This window comes from Aulonocara stuartgranti, assembly GCF_965226115.1.
Source record: "Aulonocara stuartgranti genome assembly, chromosome: 10".
NCBI lineage: Eukaryota > Metazoa > Chordata > Actinopteri > Cichliformes > Cichlidae > Aulonocara > Aulonocara stuartgranti.
The window spans coordinates 13,318,645-13,329,016 of record NC_138946.1 but is presented as its reverse complement, the minus strand read 5'-3'; the positions used below and the strand labels follow the sequence as shown (position 1 = coordinate 13,329,016).

At 43.6% G+C, this 10,372-nt stretch overlaps 1 protein-coding gene across 1 annotated transcript; it reads left to right on the top strand.

Moving 5' to 3' along the window:
- Window positions 1-3,152: 3,152 nt before the first annotated feature.
- spry4 (sprouty homolog 4) lies at window positions 3,153-10,119 on the top strand. Its single transcript, XM_082547789.1, has 2 exons — window positions 3,153-3,487; window positions 5,632-10,119. The coding sequence occupies exon 2, from the start codon at window positions 5,679-5,681 to the stop codon at window positions 6,825-6,827; it is 1,149 nt and encodes a 382-aa protein (XP_082403915.1). The 5' UTR covers window positions 3,153-3,487; window positions 5,632-5,678; the 3' UTR covers window positions 6,828-10,119.
- Window positions 10,120-10,372: the final 253 nt, after the last annotated feature.

Below are 10,372 nucleotides of genomic sequence, written 5' to 3'. Positions count from 1 at the left end.
GGGGTCAAAGAGCCCATAACACTGAGCCCTTTAACCCATATTTCCGACGCACTGCCCAAAGTATGAACTCAAATGCTTCCTCGAGGTCTACAAAACACATGTAGATTCTTGAGAGGATAAAGAGCTGGTCCACTGATCTACAAACAGAACAGCTGCACAACATCCAGAGCCTTAAGGGACTTCAGGCAAATCAAATCAACCCCAGGGGCCTGGCTGCTGTGGAGTTTTTAATTACCTTGGTGAACTCAGCTACAGCAATGGGCAATTTATTCCCAATACAGAAGGTGCATCAGCAGGATTCAGGGGCTCCTTGAATTATTCTTTCCACCAGCTGACTAGGTTGAGTTCAGCAGCACCTGATCCCAAATGGTTAGGAAACTGCTTCCTAGTCCTGAGTCACCTGATGGGTTGCCACAATCTCCTTGAGGCTAACCAATAGTCTTGTTCCATGTCCACGGTAAATGTCCCTCACATCCAAGTTTTTTGCTTCAGCTACTGCCCTATCCTCAAATCTCCAGAGTTTCACCAGCCAACCAAGTTCCTTTCCCAACCTGTTTTATCATCCTCCCCCACCACCTGATCAACTGACAGTTCAGTTCTTCTCTTGGTGACATCCTTATGCTCGAACAGTGAGAATGAAGAACATGTGACCAGCAGAGGTCCAGTAACATAACACCAGCCAGGTTCCGATTGGGCCAGCCTATCGTGGCCCTTTCATGTCACCCAGTAGGTCAATGGCATCCCCAGAAAAGGCAACCTAAACCACCAGTGACTCCAATATGCCCGCGCGCTCTGAACTCATTCTGCACAAACAACAGTCAAAGCCAGTGCGTTGACCCAAAGATACAGGAAAGCAAGACTCTCATTCACTGGTAAAAATCCCAATGCACCGAGGGCAACTCCAGCACTGAGTAGTCCAGCCCCTCTCCAGAAGACTGGCTCCAGAACTCAAACTCTCCACTCAGGTAAGCCCAACTATATCTAGCTAATATCTCTCAGCCTCATGCACCAGCTTAGGCTCCCTCTCCACCCGAGAGGTGACATTCCATGTATCAAAATCCAGTTTCAGCAACTGGAGATCACAACCACCAAAGCCCTGACTTCTGACTGCTATGGACCCCTATGGCCTTTTCTGTATATGTAGGCCCACATGAGGGCTAGCCCATACGGCACATTCAGGCTAGGCCTTGTGAGATAAGCCCCTCCCCCAGAACTGGATGCAGAGAGTGGCCTCAATAATCCTGTTCTGGGAGCAGTAACGAGGACCATTGTTTTCTTCGTCAAGGGGATCTTGTGAATCGCACTTACTCTAGCTTCTCACCTTGGCAGACCCTACCATGGGCAAAACAATACAATTCCTGGGACCACACAGGTTTGCACACCGCTTCACCATGATGAGGTGACACTTCATCGATTTATAGACTCATTTATATGTTTAGGTCTATAAGCATTTAGACAGTGGTAAGATATTTGTAATTTTGTACACCACCGCCAGTGAATTTGAAATCAAACTGTTAAGATATGAATAAAATGCAGACTTTCTGTTTTAATTCAAATGGGTTTAATGGCCATTTTAAAAATAGATCTGATTAAAACCTGCACTTCAATCATATCTTGATGGTTTGATTTAAAATTCACTGTGGTGGCGTACAGAGCCAAAGCTCCACAAAAAAATGTGGTCCAAGTATGTTGATCTTATAAAATGACTCCCACCAGAGCAAAACAAGAGACTACAAGAAGCTGCAAAAGTTCTCTTAAACTTAGTCATTTATGCAATGTAAATTAAATAATAGGCTATTCTTTGCAGGTGTGATTGTTTTCGTATGTCTCCTACTGCCGTACCTGACCATTTGAAACACCTCTGACTAAATTCAAATTCTTTTCAATACATGTTTTACCGACATATCACAGCAATACGCCAGTCCATCCAAACACATATTCAAAAATTGAATGCTGACTTAATTCCCTTTCTTTCTTGTATTCTTTCTTTTTTCTTCCTCCTTTTTCTTCAAAACAATAATCCCAATTTGGAGATGTAGTGGTTTCCATGGTGATGAGTGCAAATGGATAATAGGGCAACTGTTAACCTTTGACTGGTTAAAAGCCCCAAGCTGAGGGAGGGGAGGTAGGATAGTGGTGGGGAGTTTGCAGGGAAACACACACACACACACACACACACACACACACACACACACACACACACACACACACACACTAGGATGTCAGTGAGAAAGGAAATTCGCACTCATTTCCTCCGTGTGGTTTCGGTACAAATCAACAACATCCTGTCCTTTTGTGAATCCTGCCTGCCCTCATGCTGGTTTGTGTTTCAGAGTAGGCGTTAAACCCCCCGCCGTTCTCCTACCCCTCCTCCTCCTCCTCATCTTCTCCTTTTTTTCTTTCTTTTTTTTTTAACATTGCCAGAGAGGCTGTAGTCATACCTCACATTGTTGCCGAGGAAGGAAGGGCATGTCCTTGTTCGCAATAAATGTCTTTAGCTGGAACAGGAACACAAGGGGAGCGGCTATTATGAAGTCTAATCGAGCAGAGGCATGTGACCTCCGGTATCTTGATATCCTCGTTGAGAATCCGCTGAATGAGGCAAAAAAATAAACCTCAGACGTACACTATATTTATTAAACGTTTTATATTCTCGCAGATTCTGGTATGTATTGTTTTTCTGCATCTGCATGTTTTCCATTAGACACAGGTCGCCATCCATTCGTCAGAATCAATACCAGAGATCATATCTGCCTTCAATGAAAAAAAATTAATTAATTCATTGCAGATTTGGCCCACTCATATTCCGCTCTATCGCCTTTCTGTTACCATATTATAATCATAACAACATGTAGCATCGCTGGCTTCGTATATAAATAAATTAGGGGGATAAAAGGGTGGGGGGGACATCAGAGCCCACTCTTTATGTAAATCAGGCCTGACATTGCCCTTGTGACCAAAAAAAAAACCCACCTCCTTCTCATTTCCTCGCCCCCTCCTTTTTCTTACACACACGCCTCATTCGCTATTTCTTCCCATTCATAAAAACGTAGGTATGGCGCCTGCGCAATGCTATTCGGAGTCCTCCCCATTCATAAAAATGTAACATCCGCATTTCAGCCCTCCCCAGTCGCGCGGCCCTGCCATTCACAAAAAAACAGAGAAAAAAAGACCAGGCATCTGCGCAGTGCCGTCCCTTTCCTTTCCTCTACCCTCCCATTCATAAAAACTCACTTCCCTCCCCCTCGGTGGTTGCAACATCATATCCAAAGCTCCGAGTCCACAACCGCAGTCGTCTTTTATGCACCAGCGAGTGGAGAATAGTGCGGGGCACCAGTTCGCCGTCCCCATACCTTGTTCTTATTACCCTGTAAAGTTTGGACTTATCTTTATCCATTATTCCTGGAGCTACTCGCTGCCTTGGAATAAAGCCTGTGCGTAAACGTCGCGCGCAGCGGAGAGATGAAAATTGTATCCTGAAACAACAGTAAGTGATCACCTCTCGTGTTTTTCCTTTCTTTCATCTCTAGATGTTTGTAACTAGTAAGTGTGTCACTGTAAAGAGAAACTGTTCGGTACTGTTCAGTGTTGCCTTCACTTGACTGGTCCTCTCAGTCTACTCAATCGCGTGCACTAAAACGCTCCTGCAAATTCTATTTTGCAACAAGCTGTTTCCGAGGGTTTGCAGTTTAGGTCAATATTTAACCACCGACTTCGGACCAAAAGCAAGGTGAAGGTATCAGAGATGGAGAACGACGCGTAGTCCAAACCGCCGCTTTTTTTCTTTTCTTTCTTTTTTTTAATATCAAATACGCATTTCAGCGGCTGTCGCATCGCTTCGTACATCCCCCCCCCCCCCCCCTTTTTTTTCTTGTCTTTATTTTTTTTCAAAGACACAATAAAAAGCAGCGGGGCAGACCCACACTTCAATCTCTGCGTGATTCGCCCTTCTCTCCAAAGCCTGTAGGTACGTTTATCTCTCGGGCGGTTCGGTTGCGTGTGTCCTTCTCGCTCTGCAGCGACTGCCTGGCTGGCACGCCATCGATGGTGTCAGGTGTTTATGCCATTAGTTTTTTCGTTTTAGCCCATTGGCTGCGACAAATCTTGTATTAATTTTCTACAATGCATTTGTTGTTGTTGTTGTTTTTTGCGTTTTGGTTTTTTGAGTGCCGTGGACGTATAATGTCCAGCTTTACACACACAGCTACGCACCGAACAGCCGCCTATCAAAACGACTCTACATTCCCGTGTCTGGTGGCACGCAATGTACCATTTCCTTTATTAAGCTTGTGTGTTTTTTTGACATTTTACAAAAACTGTTTGAATACCTGCTTATAACGCCTATATAAACATGCTATTTGTGTAAGTCGAGCTGCCGCCTCCGGTTTTTATGACTCAGTCATTGACATGTAGGGAGGGACGCGCACACACATAGACACACACACGCACACATTCGGGCTTGCACACGCATAGTTCCGGCTTGGAGCTTATAATAGTCTAGATTTGACGATCACAAGCGCTTGTGTCGGTGCCAGCTATGTCGCAACAGGTTTCTCAACCGGGCTTCTGAAAATATGAGGAATGGGAGAATCACACTGACAGCTGACGGTCAAGCAAAGCTGTGTCTACCACTGATACATTTACGAAAAAATAATACAGATGTATATATTTGCTGGGTGATGTGCGCAAGCCCAATAAATCACAAGACGAGCATAATCAAACGAAAATGATCTGAACAAGCTGATTTTTTCGTCGGTATATTTTGTTATAAGGTAACCCAAATGAATACTGTAGACAGTAGGTCGGTGAGCTGCTTTTCGTCAATATATATGTAAATAAAATGGATAAAATAAATCTGCCGAGCGCTCATTGATGAAACGGATGAAACCGATTTCTTTCAGCCTCACCATGACTGGAGCGTCTTGATTCATGCTCGCAACACCGAGTGCAGCCAGCAGCCCATTCACAAAAAACTGCAGTTCATAAAATCAGCCCCATTCACAAATCCCAGGGTCTGATCTCTGATTCAGATTCGTGTTTATGCAGTTTGCACACTGACAGATCAAATTTAAAAATACAACATTAGGTCAACTTGTATTACATGAAATAGCTGTGATTCTATAAAAAGACCTAATTTCCTTTGCCTCTTGCATTCATTTAGTCACCGTTGAAGTCTCTTTTCTGGCAACCTTCTTGTTACTTTGCCTTGTTTTGCATCTTTGAGTCTTTTGCATGCAAACCCTGCTCTCTGGTGCTCCCTGCTCTTTGGAGGGGAGGCAGTGAGAGCCCAACTTCTATTGTTCTAATGTCAAAGTTAGAATGGAGGAGGCTTAGACTGAATACCCTGTCGGTATTCAGTCTAAAAATCACCATGGTTTGGAAACTCTACATTCAAATAATTGCAAAGATCCGGTCTGGAGAAAAAAAAGATTTCTATGGAGAGACTTGTTTTAAAGATTCAGTATTTGTTTTCTGTGAAGTGAACTACTTATATCAAATGTCACGTTCGCATGCTGTTAGAGGTGTTGATCTGACATCTAACCATCTTTAATTCTCTAGTTTATTGCCATTTTTTTTTATATTTTAAGATGAGATTAGTCTTAAATGTCTCTTTTGTATCTGTTTCTGCAGTATTGCTAAATGCTGCTTTAGAGAGAAGTCGAGGCACCAGCCTACATATGGAGTCCAGGGTTCCTCACCACATCCCCGGAGTGTCCTCCTCCCTCATATCTCAACCCCTGCTGGACAGTCGTGTGCCCTACGGTCGTCTTCAGCACCCTGTCACTATTTACCCCATCGACCAGATAAAGTCATCACACGTGGAGAACGATTACATTGACAGCCCTGCTGTTGTTTCTCAGCAGCCTCCCAGCCAGAAATCTTTGAACCCAAGAATCACCTGGCTAGGTCAGAATCAAGAAGCCTTTCTTGGTGCAAACCACAACCATCATCACAATCACCAACACCAACCTCCCCAGCATAGTAGGTGCGAGCCCCACCTTCATCAGGACACCACCACCCACCCTTGGATTTCCTTCAGTGGAAGGCCCAGCTCTATCAGCAGCAGCAGCAGTACCTCATCTGACCAGAGGCTGCTGGAACACGCTGCGCCCACTCCAACAGTGGACCACCACCCTAAATTGCACCCTCACCCCGGCCCCATCAGTACAATCACTACCCAAACTCCAGGCTGCTTCAGTTCCTCAGAATCTAAGGTCCTCACTTCTTCCTCCTCTGCTTCGTCCTGCTCCTCCTCCTCTAAATCCCTTGACCTCAAGTCCGCAAAGATGCCTGTGGGAGGTGTATGCTCCGTTGGAGGTCAGCAAGGGTTGGCAGTGATTCCTTCCTCTCCGACCGAGAAGAAGCACCTCCTTCTTTGCGAGCACTGTGGGAAGTGCAGGTGCACAGAATGCACACTTCCCCGAACCCTTCCTTCTTGCTGGGTCTGCAACCAGGAGTGCCTGTGCTCTGCTCAGAGCATGGTAGATACCGCCACCTGCATGTGCCTGGTCAAAGGGATCTTCTACCACTGCACCGAAGACGAGGATGATGAGGGCTCCTGTGCCGACAAGCCCTGCTCGTGCTCGCAGGCCAACTGTTGTGCACGCTGGTCCTTCATGGCTGCCCTTTCTTTCGTCCTGCCTTGCCTGGTTTGCTATCTACCAGCGATGGGCCTAGCCAAACTGGGACAGAAATGTTATGACAATATTAGCAGGCCTGGCTGCCGCTGTAAAAACTCACAGAGCGGCGTGAGTGTCCCCGTGTGTAAAAGTGGAGCCACAGAAGCAAAATCTGGCACTCTGGAGAAGCAGCAGCAGGGATCATGATAGTGGACCAAACTGTGTGGTGGTGACCTTGCTAAAAAAAAAAAAAAAAAGTGGACTGGACTATACCATACTTGTTTGCTCTCTATGGATTGGACAATCCAACACCAACCCATTAAACTATCCCGTTAAACTGCTGGAAGATGACTTATGTAAAACAAAGGTACAAAGATGTTTAATAGGGTGTATGATCAAAAATGGGCCTTATATGAGGGAGGTGGCAAGTAGGAATAGCCAACAGGCCCTCTGAGATGTTTTTGTTCTTCTTTGTAAGAGTGACAAAAGAACAAGAGACAAGCTTGTGGGACTGGTATTTGTGTTTTGCGAAGATGGCCGTAGGCACAAAGTCATTGTACCTCTCTGCTGCTCAATATTTCTCAGCTAATTTTGTAATGCTTACTAAACAGAAGCTGGTTGCTGATCCACAGAATACATAGAAATTATTGATGGATGGTTAATATCTATACTTAGCCCCCACCCCCCACTCCCCACCCCAACCCAAAAGCACAGCCCAGCGTTAAACATGAAAACAAGTGATTATCTATAGCGTGGTTTCAATGACAGGCCATTGCAGGAGTGAAACTAACACTTTTAACTACTCACTCGCTCCAAGGTTATCGTGGCCACCAATCTTTTAGCGTTTCCCCTCTCTTACACCTGAAAGATGCTACCTTGGTATTGCTAACATTTGATCTCCATTGAGTTTTTATGTCCAGAGTGGAGCTGTAAAAACAAACCTTTCTAGACTTTAAAATAATAGCAATTCCCCTTAACTCTCACCATGTATTGTGCATAAGCAGTTGAGATGATCACCTTACAGTGTGTTTTCCACTACGAGGTGGTGAAGCCTAGACATTCTCAAATATTTTGAATGCTGTTCACCAGTCACCTTTGACATAATGCATGTCATGACTTGCATGCTTTAGTCTAATGGTTACCCACTGTACTAGAAGTCGATTTGTAGTAGAGAAATGTGTTTAAAGAAAAAAAAAAGTAAAGTACACTCAACCTTCTCAGGGACAGTTACAGTAATCCTCTCTAGAACTTGGCCTACACCGCATGTTGATTACTAAACTGCCTAAGAGCCTGGTCTACTTCCTCTTTGCACAAAAAAAACAAAAAGGCAAAGAAATATTTAGGGGCAAAAAGGCAAGAGTGAATCATTTAAAACGAGTAAGCTAAGCTAGAGACAAACTGGCCAGAAAAAAGTGTTTCCAGACGAGAGGGGGTGCAAGTGATAGAGAGCAAAGAGGGGGAAGAGAAGGCATAGCAAAGTCGCTGTTGTGTATGTCTGCAGTCAGCCTTTGTAGAGTAAACCTGCCACTTGCACAACCTTTTTAGGAAGACGCAAACCCCTTAAAGGATGTACTAAAGCACAGTATTAACCACCTCAGCTATCTCACATTACGTTGGTGTGCACTACATTTAGTCCCCACCCCACTGCCCCCACACACAGAGCGTCTTCATCACGTTTAAATCATTATGCCGCGTAGCTGCATACGTTGAATAGCCTCTTTTTTTAATTCTTAAAGTCTATTTTTGTGGCTTGCGTGACATTTTTAGGACTTTGCCAAAGGAAGCTGTTATACAGTAGCATGCTTTTCCTGTCAGAATGATCACAGTCACGCCACGTGGTGTTGACGGCAGCTGGTCATTATTAAAGGTGGGCTGCCCTTTAATACAGATGGCCATTTCCGTTTGGCATAAAAGCGTACTGTCTTTGCGACTCCATAACACACATCTCTGCTTCACATCGGACCTGTGACTTTCATTAGGGTGCCTAACTTTGCTTTTACTTGTACTTGTCTAGTTGCACAAAGCTATCAGACGGGGGGAAAGGGAGGGAAAAAACACACATGGTCCTTAGTCTTTAATGTATGAGGCAATATTTTCAAAACCTAGCAATTCAGCCTGAGAGAAAAGGTGCCAAAATGGGATTGGTCGCGGGACTGGGCAAATGCCTGGTCGTCTCTAGGTGGGCAGCAAAAATCACAAATGTTTTGACAATATATTTAGTACTAGAGCTATGCAGGTGAAATGTTATTTGCTGTAAATAGTTTCACAACATTTGTGTTCTTTAGAAGACACTTTTAAATGTCCTTGAAAGATTGCATGGTACATTATAGCTACGATTCAGTACAAAATATATAGAGAATATATTAGATATATATTTTGAGGGTAAGAATACGATGTTTTTGTGGTTGTGAGGAAAAGGAAAAAAGGAGAGTTTCAAGAAGAAGGTTGGGGAAAGGGGTAACAGAAATAACAGACGTTTCTATTACTAGCACTTGATTTAGAAAAGTGTGCCCGGCAATAAATTAAAGAAGAAAAAAAAAGGAGAAGAAGCAGAAAAAAAACTCCTGCTGTTTATGCTATCCATGGCTCATTAGCAGTCGAGAGGCTAAGCTAATTCCCTGGTTCCTCTCCGAGTCCTAAAGACTGTGGACTCATTGAATCCACACAGGGAGCACAATCTACCCCCATCAGCCCATTTCCTGCCGTTACTCCTCGGTGTTTCAGCTCCCTCTTTTTCTCTTCTTGCTTTTCTTTCTTCCTCGCTTCTCTCTTTCCTGCCCCGAGAAATTGCCCAACAAACATCCCTGACCTTCCATGATTGACAAACACAGCTGCTGTGCATAAACTTGTCATACCACAGAGACATGGAAAGACATGTCTGTCTCTCTTTCACTCTCGACTTGGTTTTTCCTCTCCAGTTGTGTTCTGCGCCATCTCTTCTCACCAGAGGACATTTATTTCCAACAGTTGCTGCCTTTTTTCTTTTCTTCTTTTGCTGTTACTCAGCTCCATCACTGCAAAAGCAATGCTCCTAACTTCATGTTGGCTTTATACAATCACGTGCTCGCTATCCTGTTTAAGGTGTGGAATAATCATCCAACAGCTCAAACATTAAAACCTTTTCTTTACGCTGTGACTTTTACACACCAATCCCCCTGTGTGTCATTCATTTGTGAACACGGTTTTCTTTTCTTTTCCTTTTTTCTTTTTTTTTTTATTTAAACCCAAACAAGAGGAAAGGTCTCAAACAGTTGGGTGATGCTACTCCATTCTTTTATACCTTTACAATGTCATTGTTGGGTATTGAGAAACAAGATCTGTGCTTTTGTTTTGTGTAGATATAACAAAAAGACAAAAATCTCATATAAAAGGTTCCCTTTATAGATATATTTATTTTGAAGTTCTATTTTATATAGTATTTATTTAGATGCCAACTTTTTGTTTGTGAAGAAAGCTTATGTCGAAATGGAATGTACATTGACAATGGAAATATATATTGTTAAATATACCGAGCTGTTTGTGTCGTTACTGTTTCAACTACATAACACAGACACACACTTATACACCGTGCCATCATAACGATCATAAACCCAGAGGATTTATACTAATATGAATTATTACCACTAAAAAAGTTGACTTATACTGACATAAAGATAGCAGCACCAACAAACTATTATCCCCCCCCCCAGTGGCTCTATGCCCCTCTAGTGGGGTCTGCCCCACAGTTTGAGCCACTACTTCAATGTAAAAAA

Bases quoted from the DNA above. Each gene is read 5' to 3' on its own strand.
- spry4 (XM_082547789.1), top strand. From the start codon at position 5,679: ATGGAGTCCAGGGTTCCTCACCACATCCCCGGAGTGTCCTCCTCCCTC.